The 15,349-nt window shown below is 42.1% G+C and overlaps 1 protein-coding gene across 3 annotated transcripts in view; it reads left to right on the top strand.

Annotated features, from left to right (window-relative positions):
- Nucleotides 1–15,349, top strand: part of LOC111974062 (DENN domain-containing protein 2B) — a 56,869-nt gene that overhangs the window by 3,478 nt on the left and 38,042 nt on the right. The window contains exon 1 of one of the 3 annotated variants that reach the window (XM_024001580.2): nucleotides 3,930–4,083. The exons of 1 other annotated variant lie outside the window; for it this stretch is intronic. Coding sequence is in view for 1 of the 2 variants with exons in the window: in XM_024001579.2 (XP_023857347.1) it covers nucleotides 12,438–12,490 (53 nt within the window). In the remaining variant the exon portion in view is untranslated. Of the gene's footprint in view, nucleotides 1–3,929; nucleotides 4,084–12,185; nucleotides 12,491–15,349 lie in introns of those variants that run through there. One more of the 3 variants, XM_024001579.2, reaches the window with a different exon arrangement.

Genomic DNA, 15,349 nt, shown 5'->3' with positions numbered 1-15,349 from the left:
TCCAGATGCCGGAGGAGAGGCTCTCACAGGAATATTTTGTTGTAAGGGTGTGGTGAAAGCTCAACAGTGTACTGGAGAGGGTTACTGTCAAATTTCTGAGGCTTTTGTGGATTCACTGAACATGACCGATGGATCCTACGCAAGGTACATTGGACCTGTAACGGGTCCAAAAAACACTGGCCTGGTCGTATGTTTTTTCCCTTTGCCTGAATGGCTTTAGCAGGGGGTAAAAGGTGGAGAGTTGTAGACCTCAGGGAGATGATTTTAAAACAGATTTATGCCATCAAAACTGTGGACAAATTCCTGAGACCGAGCATTGAAAAAGGTTGTATTCTCTTGTGCAAGTAGCCCTATACAAACAATAACAGTCTCTCTGTCATGGTTGTGGAGGTGATTTCTCTATGAATGTTTAAGTAGTGCTTATTTAGGTTTGTACTGTATTTAATTTTCTAATGTTACACTCACAGAGAAGCAGCGTAATGTATTGCTTACATTGCACAGAAGAAACCCTGAAGACAAGACTTCTCGACACCACAGTGGATTCCAGGAGGTTGTTCTTCGTTGTGCATCCATGCTACTGGAGCCAGCCTTTCCCAGTATGAAACAGCACTAGTACCTCTGCAAATCTGAAGCACAAAGCTGTCAGAGTCCACTCAGTACTCTTTATACTTTATGAGCTTTGACATGTCCGAGAGACAACTACACTGAACAAAAATATAAACACAACATGTAACTTGTTGGTCCCACGTTTCATGAGCTGAAATAAAAGATCCCAGAAATGTTCCATACACACAAAAAGCTTATTTCTCTCCAATTTTGTGCACAAATTTGTTAAATCCCTGTTAGTGAGCCTTTCTCATTTTGCCAAGATAATCCATCCACCTGACAGGTGTGGCATATCAAGAAGTTGATTAAACAGCATGATCATTACACAAGTGCACCTTGTGCTGGGGCCAATAAAAGGCCACTGAAAAATGTGCAGTTTTGTCACACAACACAATGCTACAGATGTCTCAAGTTTTGAGGGAGAGTGAAATTGGCATGCTGACTGCAGGAATGTCCACAAGAGCTGTTGCCAAATAATTGAATGTTCATTTCTTTATCATAAGCCACCTTCAAGTTGTTTAAGAGAATTTGGCATTACGTCTAACTGGCCTCACAACCGCAGACCACGTGTATGGCGTCGTGTGGGTGAGCGGTTTGCTGATGTCAACGTTGTGAACAGAGTGCCCCATGGTGGCGGTGGGGTTATGGTATGGGCAGGCATAAGCTACGGACAACGAACACAATTGCATTTTATCGATGGCAATTTGAATGCACAGAGATACCGTGACGAGATCCCGAGGCCCATTTTGTTTTTTAAAGGTATCTGTGACCAACAGATGCATATCTGTATTCACAGTCATGTGAAATCCATAGATTAGGGCCTAATGAAGGTATTTCAATTGACTGATTTCCTTATATGAACTGTAACTCAGTAAAATCGTTGAAATTGTTGCATGTTGCGTTTATATTTTTGTTCAGTATAGTTAGATCTTAGAGTACAACGACATACTGACAAAGCTGTGGACTTTCTGGAGACATGTTATGGGACATGAGTCGGATGTCTGCATCTTACGACTTCCTCCATTCCTCAGTCAGTAGAATGAAAGGATGCTCCGGGGGCGGGGGGGGGGGGGGGGACTGTATGAAATAGTGCACAGTTTGAGTAAAATATATGATACATACTGTAGGTGGAGACTTGGTAGAACTGTGGTGTGGATTCTATTCATGACAGGTAGATCGACTCCACATTTTGAATCAACGTTGTTTCCACATCATTACAACAAAATTTGGATTTGAAAAAAGTTATCCGTGTAAGGGAATTTCGTCTATTTTTCACCCAACTTTGAACCTAAATCCAATGACATGGTGACATTTTTTGTTGATTTCACACTGAATTCACATTAGTTGACAACTCAACCAAATMGAAATCAAAACTAGATATTGAACTGATGTCTGTGCCCAGTGGAATGGCTTTAGATTTGATCTCTCCCCCATCTATGTTTCTACTGCTGATGCTCAGAGGGATTGATGAGAGAATTGATTTATGGGTAAGCTGTAAACTGACATTTGTTTGTGATGATTAGGCATTACATTATAGAGTAGATATAAAAGACAGGCTTTATAATTACCCTTTTCAATCTTCTGCATCCTTTCCTGTGAAAGGGGACATTGATTCTTGATTGTCGACTTTGTGCCAGTTGTTTTGGATAGAAATGCTCAGTTCTTTTTCAAATTCTGCTGTGGCCCAATAGCTGTTCCCTTAACCAGAGTAAGGTTGAGTGGACTCGTGTGTTAACTCATGCATGTTTCCAATACTTTGAATTCATGTGGCTTGTTTGTGTTTTTTCATGTTTTTCTTAAAGTACATCGAAAATGTTCCAGAAATCAGTAGCGTAAAGGTAGGGCACATATTGTTTACGGACCATATTTTTCTTTGATGTCAAAGAACAAAAATCTCTGGACAATTATAACAATGATTGTTAAAAAAGGCTGTTTTGCTTGGAGGGAACCTACACTTAAGAAAGTGAAAAACAGACACAACTTTGAGTATGGTGATCTTCCTAGCAGGCATCCTCCCCCTTGGGTATTGTTTAGTCTGGACTCAGACTGCAGTGTTGTTTAATGTTGGGAGAGCAGAGCATGAGGTTTAAGCCTATCTAGAGCCCTCTTATATAAAACTAACCAGAGAGCGACAGGATCCACACTGCAGTCCAACAACAAGGAATCACATCTGCTAATATGCACATGGATTCTGGTAACTGTTTTGAATATCTGAATTATTACTTTGGGATATGTCTCCAACCAGTATAATGTCCTAGTATAATTACATATAATGTAAAAAAAAACATTTAATGGATCTTGTTAATAGTTTTGTAAAATAAGTATTTTGTTAACTTGTTTTTCATTAAGTATTATGTTAATTGATAACAGTCTTTACTCCTAATTTTAAAGATATGTATGACTGTTGGAACTAATCATGGCATCTGTCTTCCAAATCATTAGCTGTGTGTTCGTCATTCAGTTTGACCTGAAATTATGTCTTTGACAAACCCTTCCCTCTTTAGCCTCATCATCAAGCCCTTGAGGCTGTTCATAATTACACAATTTCACTAATTGACACAGGCCTTTAAAGGTTCAACCTTGACTTTATCTTCTGAGATGTGTTTTGACATCTTATCTCCTGGACGAATAGCGGATTCATTCTGCATCTCTGAGTATCATTCTGCAGTTGAAACGTGTGTAGGCCTATTGATTATGTTCTTGTTACATTGTGATTTTGCTAGTTTGTGTTATAAATAGTTGGATACACCAAAACCATACAATTACACAGAAATCTTCTCTAAATGTTTCCCTGAGAGAATATCCACGCTGAGTTGAGTAGTTATTCATTCCAGAACTAAACATAGGGTTCTCTCGTAGCTGTTGTTGATGAATAAATCTCTCTCTCCAAACGTGGGAATATACTGTACTGGCTCATCATGCTGTCCACTTGATATGTTGTAATAGTCACTTGTTGACTTAAGTTTCCAACTCCAAGACTTTCTTACCCCTCTGGCATGTGTGTATTTGAGAGCACTCTCGTGTTGTCTTGTGCACTCTCTTTATATGCTGTTAGAAGGCTAGGAAGAGTGTCAAAAAGATCCAAATGGAATGTGGACAACATGATAATGATGTCCTGAGGATAATTCCAGAGCCTATCTGTCTCTCTTGGTCATTCCTATGAAATATACTGTTTAATAGACAAAGAACTGCTGCAAGCTTGTGTGTGGGATAGAGAGAATGGAAAGGGGCCAGATCCATTGAAGTGGGGGGCAAACACCCCATCTCCATGGAAACTAGTCCAGCCCTCGCCTCTCCAGAGGTCTCAAGGAGGGAGGGATTTGGTTGGAAAGACATGACTCTCAGTTCAGTGGGAAAGCTGCAGCTATCCGGCAAAACGAAACGTTTTATTTTTTTGCTACAATTTATCTAACGGGATTGATATTTGCTGGCATTTTTGGGGGGGAAATGGCTGTGGAAATGAGGCGCTACTCTGAGGTAAAGCCGGTCGCCATTTGAAGTTTTTACATTATTGGGGATAGTTTATAATGGGTTAACGAGGATTTAGCTAGTTGCAACAAAATTATCCGAATGCCGTTCAGACAGAGTTCGGGAAGCGCAAATCTATCTCGTGGTTATATGCGATTGTATCAATTGGCAAACCTAAAGTATAGCCTACAATAAATATTTTGCCGAATGGATTAAAACTTTTTTTTTTTACCGTATTTGGTAACATAACAGTTTGGGGGATGTAACGCTATCCTTGTTCTGAGCTCTTTCAAGTAGATAATGTGAATGTCAAAACATTTCAATTAAATTGGACTGAGTGAGTTGAGGCTAAATACATTTTGCCAAACTAAAGTTTACATTGTGGAGCACGAGATAATTTATTCAATTCAAAAGAGGGTCAACTGTAAACTCCCTTGGGCCTCCTTGGGTTCTTGAGAGCTACGGATAATTTAGCTACAAACGTTCTGAGATTGTATCTGACTCAGATTTACAAATGCTGTTGAGTGAGAATAGCCATAATCATAGCCTAGTTTGTCCTCTAATGTGGATTATATTTTTTCTCTCTGAGGGGCATCTCTCTGTTAGATGAAGTTTTTCCCCAGGGGTACCTCCTGCTATCACTATCACTGCGACTAGGCAGACGCTGCAGCTGCAAGCTATTTTCTTGAACTTTTCCCGAACAGACTGTCTATTGTGCTTATCTAACAATGACCTTTCCTTCTCACTGGACTGGATTGTCAGCAGCAAGATTGGGAGGCCCCTCTGTTCTCTGGCCAGGGCTTGCATAACAGGGGCGAGGGTGGGATGTCACCAGATGCTTTTTAGGCTGGCATTATCAGACAATGTGTATGATATCATACACACACCCAGTTATTGGGTAAGACTGGTAGGCTATATGTATGCTGCTATGCCCAGTGTCCACACATCACACATAATAGAAACCCAATGTCTAGTGGAGCCACACAGCTTTAGGGTGCCTTTTCACAATTGTATTTACTGGCATCTAAATGGCATACTGGGCATACTATTAGCCTATAAGCCATATAATGATCACTATCCTGTTGAAGCTGTTGGAATTCAATGTCAGCTTGCCAACCTTGATGATGTGTTGTAGATCTGTGTTGTTCCCTCAGTGGTTTAAGATTCATGGGGAAAACATGTGATAGACTGTGAACAGGATCTGAGTGGAATGTAGCCCACAGAGAATGACTGTATTGGATGTCACAGTTAAACCATAATTTGACTGGGTCTAGGCTATACATTTAGCAGTGGATAATCCAGCCACAAGTCTGCCCCACAAGTGTCAGAAGGTATGTTAGTTATTTTTTCTTAGCCTTGTTAAAGGTTAATGGTGCATCACTTTTATGCAGTGCCTTCAATGTGCCGCATTTTCCTCCCGGTCCTCCCTTTTCTACTCCATTTCATCTCAGCCATTTGCATTTTAGGCCCATAGCAGGAATAAAGATGGCAAAACATAGGGCCATCTATGGTTTTGGAATGGAAGCATGGTAGTTCAACCAGTGTATGGATCCTAGGTAGTCATGTAAGCTAAGCTTAGCTCGTAACTTACAGTGAAAGAGCCTTTTCTTGCAAGCTCTTTTCCAACAATGCAGTAATTAATATCAGTAGTACTATAAAAAATGCCTAGTATTGACACTGATTCACAGGTATTCTGTGTTATCCTTTCTGCTCACCACCCAGCCTTTGTAACTAAGATCATGTACGCTAGGCCGTCACTTCCTGTTACTTCTTGTTTTTGTTTTGAATGACAGAGACCTTTGATTTACTTTTGGGTGTAGTGCAATCTACTCCCTCTGTTTAAGCAGATGGGGAATGCTATCCTTTTCAAATATCACCGATCCCATTCTCTTTTTGGAGTTTGGCATTACAAATACTGAGTGTTTGCACAACCTTTCATAAACATTCTTAAACCTGTCGAATGGCATATTCAAAATGGTTTGGGCATGGCATTATTTCAGGCTCACTTGCCATGTAAAGGCTATTGGTAAGTTAAACTGCCTGTGACCAGAAGTAAGTGCTGGGAGGCTGGCACTCAGGCTCCACCTTGACATGTAGTCACTATTTCACCCTGGATTACATTACATACCATTTGCTTTACTATACATTATATCTTAATGTTTTGCCCATGCAAAGGTGCCTTAAAATGAATGATATTCAGATGTATTTCCTCTGATTCTCCTTTGATAGCTTGTCTTAAACATTTCTGCAATCCATCTATCCTATCTTTTACATAGGATATACACTCAGTGGCAAGTTTATTAGGTATCTAGTACTGGGTCGGACCCCCTTTGCCTCCAGAACAGCCTGAATTCTTCAGGGCATGTAAATGTTGCTCAATTGGTATCAAGGGACCTAACGTGTGCCAGGAAAACATTCCCCATACCATTACACCACCACCACCTGCCTGTACTGTTGAGACCAGGCAGGATGGGGCCATGGACTCATGCTGCTTACGCCAAATCCTGACTCTGCCATCAGCATGACACAACAGGAATCGGGATTCGTCGGACATGGCAATGTTTTTCCACTCATTAATTGTTCAGCGTTGGTGATCGCGCGCCCACTGGAGCAGCTTCTTCTTGTTTTTAGCTGATAGGAGTGGTCGTCTGCTGCAATAGCCCATCCATGACAAGGACTGACGAGTTGTTCATTCCGAGATGCCGTTCTGCACACCACTGTTGTACTGCGCCGTTATTTACCTGTTTGTAGTGTGCCTGTTAGCATACACGATTCTTGCCATTCCCATTCGACCTCTCATCAGCAAGTTGTTATCGCCCACAGGATTGCCGCTGACTGGATGTTTTTGGTTGGTCTCACAATTCTCGGTAAACCCTAGACACTGTAGTGTGTGAAAAGCCCAGGAGGCTGGCCATTTCTGAGATACTGGAGCCGACGCACCTGGTACCGACGATCATACCACGCACAAAGTTGCTTAGGTCATTCATTTTGCCCATTCTAACGCTCAATCGATCAGTAACTGAATGCCTCAATGCCTGTCTGCCTGCTTTATATAGCAAGCCATGGCCAAATGACTCACTGTCAGTAGGAGTGAACTATTTTTGTGAATGGGGTGGTGTACTTAATAAGCTGGCCTCAGAGTGTAGGCAGTCATAATGGTTCAGTCAGATCACCTCTCATCCCTCAGATTCATGATCCATAAATTAACCCTCTTCCATATCAGAGTAAGGGAGAAGAGTGAGTCATAAGGCAGTGGAGGCACACAAAATGTCTTGTCCTCCTTTCCTTCTTTCATTGGAAGTTAAACGTCTTATGGGAACCCCTCGACAACATTCCGCTGAAAAGGCAGCGTGCGAAATTCTTTTTTTTTTTTTGAAATATGTAACTTTCATACATTCACAAGTGCAATACACCAAATTAAAGCTTAACTTCTTGTTAATCTACCCATCGTGTCTGATTTCAAAAACACTTTACAGCGAAAGCACACCATATGATTATGTTAGGCCAGAACCTAGTCACAAAAACACACACAACCATTTTCCAGCCAAAGAGAGGAGTCACAAAAAGCAGAAATAGAGATAAAATTAATCACTAACCTTTGATGATCTTCATCAGATGACGCTCATAGGACTTCATGTTACACAATACATGTATGTTTTGTTCGATAAAGTTCATATTTATATCCAAAAATCTCAGTTTACATTGGCGCTTTATGGTCAGTAATGTTGTGCTTTGAAAACATCCGCCGAATTTTCAGAGAGCCACATTAATTTACAGAAATACTCATAATAAACTTTTATAAAAGATACAAGTATTATGCACAGAATTATAGATATACTTCTCCTTAATGCAACCGCTGTGTCAGATTTCAAAAAAGCTTTYCGGAAAAAGKAAACCATGCAATAATCTGAGTACGGCGCTCAGACAAAAACAAGCAATGCAGATACCCGCCATATTGTGGAGTCAACAGAAGTCAGAAATAGCGTTATAAATATTCACTTACCTTTGATGATCTTCATCAGAATGCACTCCCAGGAATCCCAGTTCCACAATAAATGTTTTATTTCTTCGATAAAGTCCATCATTTATGTCCAAATACCTCCTTTTGTTAGCGCGTTCAGTTCACAATCCAAACTCACGAGGCGCGGGGATGTCCAGGCGAAAGTTCAGATGAAAAGTTCAAAAAGTTATATTACAGTTCGTAGAAACATGTCAAACGATGTATATAATCAATCTTTAGGATCTTTTTAACATAAATCTTCAATAATGTTCCAACCAGAGAATTCCTTTCTCTGTGGAATTGCAATGGAACGCAGGTCGCTCTCACGTGTGTGCGCGTGATCAGCTCATGGTACTCTGGCAGGCCTCTGGTTGATTCAGCTCTCATTCGCCCCCACTTCACAGTAGAAGCCTCAAACAAGGTTCTAAAGACTGTTGACATCTAGTGGAAACGTTAGGAAGTGCAATATGACCCCATAGACACTGTATATTCGATAGGCAATGAGTTGAAAAACTACAAACCTCAGACTTCCCACTTCCTGGTTGGATTTTTCTCAGGTTTTCGCCTGCCATATGAGTTCTGTTATACTCACAGACGTCATTCAAACAGGTTTAGAAACTTCAGAGTGTTTTTTTATCCAATACTACTAATAATATGCATACAGTGGGGCAAAAAAGTATTTAGTCAGCCACCAATTGTGCAAGTTCTCCCACTTAAAAAGATGAGAGACGCCTGTAATTTTCATCATAGGTACACTTCAACTATGACAGACAAAATGAGAAAAAAAAATCCAGAAAATCACATTGTAGGATTTTTTATGAATTTATTTGCAAATTATGGTGGAAAATAAGTATTTGGTCACCTACAAAACAAGCAAGATTTCTGGCTCTCACAGACCTGTAACTTCTTCTTTAAGAGGCTCCTCTGTCCTCCACTCGTTACCTGTATTAATGGCACCTGTTTGAACTTGTTATCAGTATAAAAGACACCTGTCCACAACCTCAAACAGTCACACTCCAAACTCCACATGGCCAAGAACAAAGAGCTGTCAAAGGACACCAGAAACAAAATTGTAACCTGCACCAGGCTGGGAAGACTGAACTGCAATAGGTAAGCAGCTTGGTTTGAAGAAATTAACTGTGGGAGCAGTTATTAGGAATGGAAGACATACAAGACCACTGATAATCTCCCTCGATCTGGGGCTCCACGCAAGATCTCACCCCGTGGGGTCAAAATGATCACAAGAACGTGAGCAAAAATCCCAGAACCACATGGGGGGACCTAGGAATGACCTGCAGAGAGCTGGGACCAAAGTAACAAAGCCTACCATCAGTAACACACTACGCCGCCAGGGACTCAAATCCTGCAGTGCCAGACGTGCTCCCCTGCTTAAGCCAGTACATGTCCAGGCCCGTCTGAAGTTTGCTAGAGAGCATTTGGATGATCCAGAAGAAGATTGGGAGAATGTCATATGGTCAGATGAAACCAAAATAGAACTTTTTGGTAAAAACCAACTCGTCGTGTTTGGAGGACAAAGAATGCTGAGTTGCATCCAAAGAACACCATACCTACTGTGAAGCATGGGGGTGGAAACATCATGCTTTGGGCGTTTTTTCTGCAAAGGGACCAGGACGACTGATCCATGTAAAGGAAAGAATGAATGGGGCCATGTATCGTGAGATTTTGAGTGAAAACCTCCTTCCATCAGCAAGGGCATTGAAGATGAAACGTTGTTGGGTCTTTCAGCATGACAATGATCCCAAACACACCGCCCGGACAACGAAGGAGTGGCTTCGTAAGAAGCATTTCAAGGTCCTGGAGTGGCCTAGCCAGTCTCCAGATCTCAACCCCATAGAAAATCTTTGGAGGGAGTTGAAAGTCCGTGTTGCCCAGCAACAGCCCCAAAACATCACTGCTCTAGAGGAGATCTGCATGGAGGAATGGGCCAAAATACCAGCAACAGTGTGTGAAAACCTTGTGAAGACTTACAGAAAACGTTGACCTCTGTCATTGCCAACAAAGGGTATATAACAAACTATTGAGATAAACTTTGTTATTGACCAAATACTTATTTTCCACCATCATTTGCAAATAATTCATAAAAAATCCTACAATGTGATTTTCTGGATTTTTTTTTCTAATTTTGTCTGTCATAGTTGAAGTGTACCTATGATGAAAATTACAGGCCTCTCTCATCTTTTTAAGTGGGAGAACTGCACAATTGGTGGCTGACTAAATACTTTTTTGCCCCACTGTATATTAGCTTCTGGCCAGAGTAGCAGGAAGTTTACTCTGGGCACGCTTTTCATCCGAACGTGAAAATGCTGCCCCCTATCCCAAACCGTTTTTTAAAGCCTGTGTGTCAGAAGTCAGCCCAGTGACATATATCCTACATCCCAGTCCCTGCAGCAGCTCAAGACTGTACAATAGAAGCCTGTTTTCACAGCTCAGCTCCGATCGACTGTCAGTCATATCCAGGTTGCCAGAACACTTTCCCCCAGCTTTCCAAAAAGGGCATATCTGTCATTAGTATTGCCTTGAAGATAAAAGGGAACTGTAAACAGCTGGAAGATGAGAGAAAAGAGGAATGAAAAAGACTGAAAGAATTGGTTCCATCTGGCGCATTGAGTCAGAGAGCTACGGTGGCAGGGACTTGTGGTTATTGTGTAGGGAGTGTGTGCAGCTGCCATGAACAGTGTCAACCTGGGGTGCCCCTGCCATAAAGAGGTGAATGGAGCTCTGTGTGATTGATATTTAAGGGGCCCGACAGTGCTCAGCAAACAGCCGCCCACTCGACAAAAAGATGTCCACTGGACCATTCTTTCAAAAATCTGGCACTGAAAGTCAAAAGGAGACAAAAGCCAGCCTCTTGCGGCCTATGTGTTAGAACGAGGCAGAGAGGAGGATTTGTATGGACTGTTAATTAGGAACGGAGTTCTCATCCAGGTGGAAGGCCTTTATATAATGCTTTCATGTTAACGGAGTCGCTAGTCATAGTCGTTCTCCTCAACCTAAACACATGCTTGGTCCACGACGACAGGCACATACACCACATGAACAGTTCCAATGTGTCTCCGCCAGTGTAAAAGGTTTATGAGGACCATATGATGTTATGCTAGGGACTGAGTGTCTGGAGTGGCTCCTCCTTCCCCTCTACCATGGTATTTACCCAGTAATTCAACCTCCAGACTCACATCTGATGTCGGACTTCCAACAGCAGTCCCAAAACCTCTTTCCTCGCTGAGAACGCACGGGAGAAAAATGAAATGGTCTTTTGAAGATGAAAAATAATGCCTGTGGATACATGGGCCCATACACTCCTCATGTCCTCTGGTGAGTTGTGACGTCTGGAAAGAGGTTTCAGAGGTTTTACTCTGCTTTCCCTGGCTGGCTCATGGCTGTAAGTGAGCTCAGCTCAACAGTAGTTTGAAAACCTTGGAGTATGCTGATCAGCAGAAATGGTCGGGAGGACATGTCTGCCAGAGAGGCCGAGACAGAGGTGTAGTAGCAGACTGGAGAACAAAATTAGAACAATGCTTCTATTTCTGGAAGCCATTGTGTCTGTTGTTATTACTTGATTTCCACCAGAGACGTGGTGGTGCTGGATGGAAATTACACCAAGCCAAGGCTACTCCTCCGGAGGTTCATTTAAGTTCATCCATTGTGATGACAAACACTAAATAACAACTTACTGTTATCATCACAGCCCAAACCAATGAAAAGTGCTGTGTTCACCAAATCACATTGACATCTCATATTTGGTATGTAACTGCCAGGTGTTGATGAGCAAAGATGCATAGTTGAGTGTCTGAGAATCTTTGTTGGATGATAAAGAAGCTCTTATCATTGAAGCCAGGTGCTCCGAGCTCCCGCCCCTCTCCTGTTCATCCACCCTTTAAAACATAGTCTAATTTGTTGAATACCAGGCCTGATGGACAGGACAAATATTAGCACATTCCTCTATGTGATGGGCTGGCCTGTGGGCCTGTTGACCTGTCAAGGCTGACAAGGCCATGGACCTAATGGCTTCACTATGAGATGAAACATTCCACAGCCCATGCACGTCACACYCACYCACACCCWCATGCGKYCACATACACACAAACTAGCGGGAGTAGCTTTGTATAGTATTTGTGTGTTTCGGTRACCCGATAAAGGGCTTACTTTTTAACCATGAGTTTMCCCARTCAAGGACATGTTGAAAACAAAGAGCTRTTCRGTTCCACCCCYAACTGTCTCAGGAACACACACAGACTTGCCTCCTCAACAAGCAAGCATAGTTTGTGATCTAATGGTATAGTAAGGACATAGAAACTGGACATGTAGTAACTGATATTATCTAGCCTCATGATTTCCCCCCATAATGGATATGCCTTTTGCTGTAGAATATGGTATGGCTACGACACAACAGGACAGGTATGAGTTAGTGGTTTGGATGGCAGATACTGTAAGTCATGTAGACAGTTAGGGAAAGAGTAAATGTCTTAGATCCCCAGACAGAAGGCAACATTTTTTCTAACTGTAACTGGCTCTGAGGAACCTGGCGAGAATAAACATATACCTTGAACATGGTTGTTGATAGGCCATTTACATTTTTTTTTTACTCATGATTCAGAGAGATCATATCACAGGATAGTTCTTTGTATTCCTTGTAACTACTGTCGAACAACATTACTTGCTCAACCAGTTGCTCAGTCAGTGCTTATCCAGTGCGCATCCCAAATGTAGGTAAGACGAGGAACTAATCTCCTTTGATGTGGAGTGTTTTCCATCCATCCATCTGTTTTTCCACCTTGTGTCCTGTAGTTCAACAGAATACTGTATGTATTATGTATGAGCCTCAATCATGCAGGGTCAGGGTTAACCTGCAGTTCACTTCTGGTTGTCTGTGGACCCCTGGGTGGGGGGCAGAGTGGGTGTAAATCTGCCTGCTGTCATTCCCCATATGGCACCCTATTTCCTGTAGTGAACTACTTTAGACCAGGACCCATAAGGCTCTGGTCAAAAGTAGTGCACTATGTAGGGAATAGGGTGCTATTTGGGATTTAGACCATGTAAATGCAGCATGACTCGACTAGAATGCAGAGGTGGGAGGACAGACAGCCTGTTGAAAGGACAGTTGTTAGCACCCTTTTGTCATAATTCCAGGCTGTGTCTTGTTCATAACGTTCGCTGAATGTTAAGTCAATACTCAAATTACATGTAAATATCTGACAGGTAGGTGCATTCCTGAATATGTAGTTAACCCTTGTGGGTCAAACAAAGCTGACATCACACCAAGTGATGCAGTGGTGTGAAAATAGGTGGATAAACTCTGATCGCCGGTCTATGAAAAAAGTAACGCCTACTTTCAATGCATTTTTCTGCAAAAGGTGGGTAAACTGTCAAGCTAAAATAAAGTGTGTTTACTTGTGTTTACCCTCCACTAAACCACTGGTCTGATCTGAGCATCTCTTCCTTGACATTTATAAATTACTGAAAATATAAGTTTAGTATGCAGTGTTCTTAAATCTCATATACCAAGTGCCAGCAGTCAGTATTTTGATAATATGTGTGCAATGCTTGATAATGTGTGTGATGTTAACAGAGAGGTCTATTTTTTTGGGTGACCTGAACATTGACTGGTTAGCATCTAGCAATCCTCTCAAGAGGAAGCTTCTAACTGTGACTAATGCCTGTAATATGACCCAGGTTATCACTCAACCAGCTAGAGTGCATACCAAAAGTGTTGGATCTGTGACATCCACTTGTATTGATCATATCTTTACTAATGCTGCAGAGCTTTGCTCCAAAGCAATATCAGATTCCATTTTCTGTAGTGACCATAACATTGTGATAATAACAAGGAAAGACAAAGTGCCAAAGGTTGGGCCTAAAGTAATTAATAAGAGATCATAGAAAATGTTTTCACAGGACTCTTGCCCTCTTTTCAAAAGTAGTGCACTATATATGGAATAGGGTGCCATTTAAGACATTGCCGTACTCTAGCCCTAGACACGAACCATGACCATCTTTTACTGAACATGGTTTGACAGTTTGCTGCTGCTTTGACATCCCAGGAGAGAAACTGTACGTATTTTACCCTGTTTTTATCCCCAATTTCGTGATATCCAATTACAATCTTGTCTCATCACTGCAACTCCCCAACGGGCTCGGGAGAGGCGAAGGTCGAGTCATGCGTCCTCCGAAACATGACCCGCCAAATCGCATTCCTTAACACCCGCCCACTTAATCCAGAAGCACCGTTCAACTGACGAATGAAGTCAGCCTGCAGGTGCCTGGCCCACCACAAGGAATCGCTAGAGCGCGATGAGCCAAGTAAAGCCCCCCCGGCCAAACCCTCCCCTAACCCGGACGACGCTGGGCCAACTGTGCACCACCCTATGGGGCTCCCGGAAACGGCCAGTTGTGACACAGCCTGGGATCGAAACGGGAGGCCTATAGTTTGTTTTTTAATGTGAAGAGATGGTATCAGTCTCAGGAAGTCAGCTGGTTAACGCCTTGCTGTTTTCTCCCCAAAGCTCCATCTTGGACTTATCTGACCCAAATCTCTCCATTGTTGTGAAGTAGGTTGTGCATATAACCTATATCACTACACTTTTAGAAAAGAGTTCCAAAAGTGTTCTTTGGCTGTCCCCATAGGATAACTCTTTTTGGTTCTAGATAGCACCTTTTTTTCTGAGTGTAGCCACGGGTGCCACATGGTAAATATTGGCCGTGTAGCCACGGGTGCCACATGGTAAATATTGGCCGTGTAGCCACGGGTGCCACATGGTAAATATTGCTGTGTAGTCACGGGTGCCACATGGTAAATATTGGCCGTGTAGCCAGGGTGCCACATGGTAAATATTGGCCTGATTGCACATAGAAGTATGAGAAAGATGCAGAGACATTGCTACAGTGAAAGTTGAGACACAACACTCAAAACTGAAGTAACAAAATATTAAGTAGGCATTTGGGCGGAGGTAGCCTCGTGGTTAGTGTGGCCGTAACCGAAAGGTTGCTAGATCGAATACTCGAGCTGACATGGTAAAAATCTGTCGTTCTGCCCCTGAACAAGGCATTTAGCCCACTGTTCCTAGGCCATTAATTGTTAATAAGAATTTGTGCTTAAACTGACTCCTAGCTCAATAAAGGTTTTAAAAAAAAAAATGCAAATTTTGTGCATTTAATTTCCTATGAATCACCAATTCCTGTTACCACTAACTTTGCTTCTTTGTAATTACACGCTGAAACCTGCCTACTTTTTTGCATTGCCACAGTAGCCTGTTTATT

This window comes from Salvelinus sp. IW2-2015, linkage group LG15 (genome assembly GCF_002910315.2).
Source record: "Salvelinus sp. IW2-2015 linkage group LG15, ASM291031v2, whole genome shotgun sequence".
Taxonomy (NCBI): domain Eukaryota; kingdom Metazoa; phylum Chordata; class Actinopteri; order Salmoniformes; family Salmonidae; genus Salvelinus; species Salvelinus sp. IW2-2015.
Note: the sequence above shows the minus strand (reverse complement) of the source record. Positions and strands in the feature narration are given on the sequence as shown.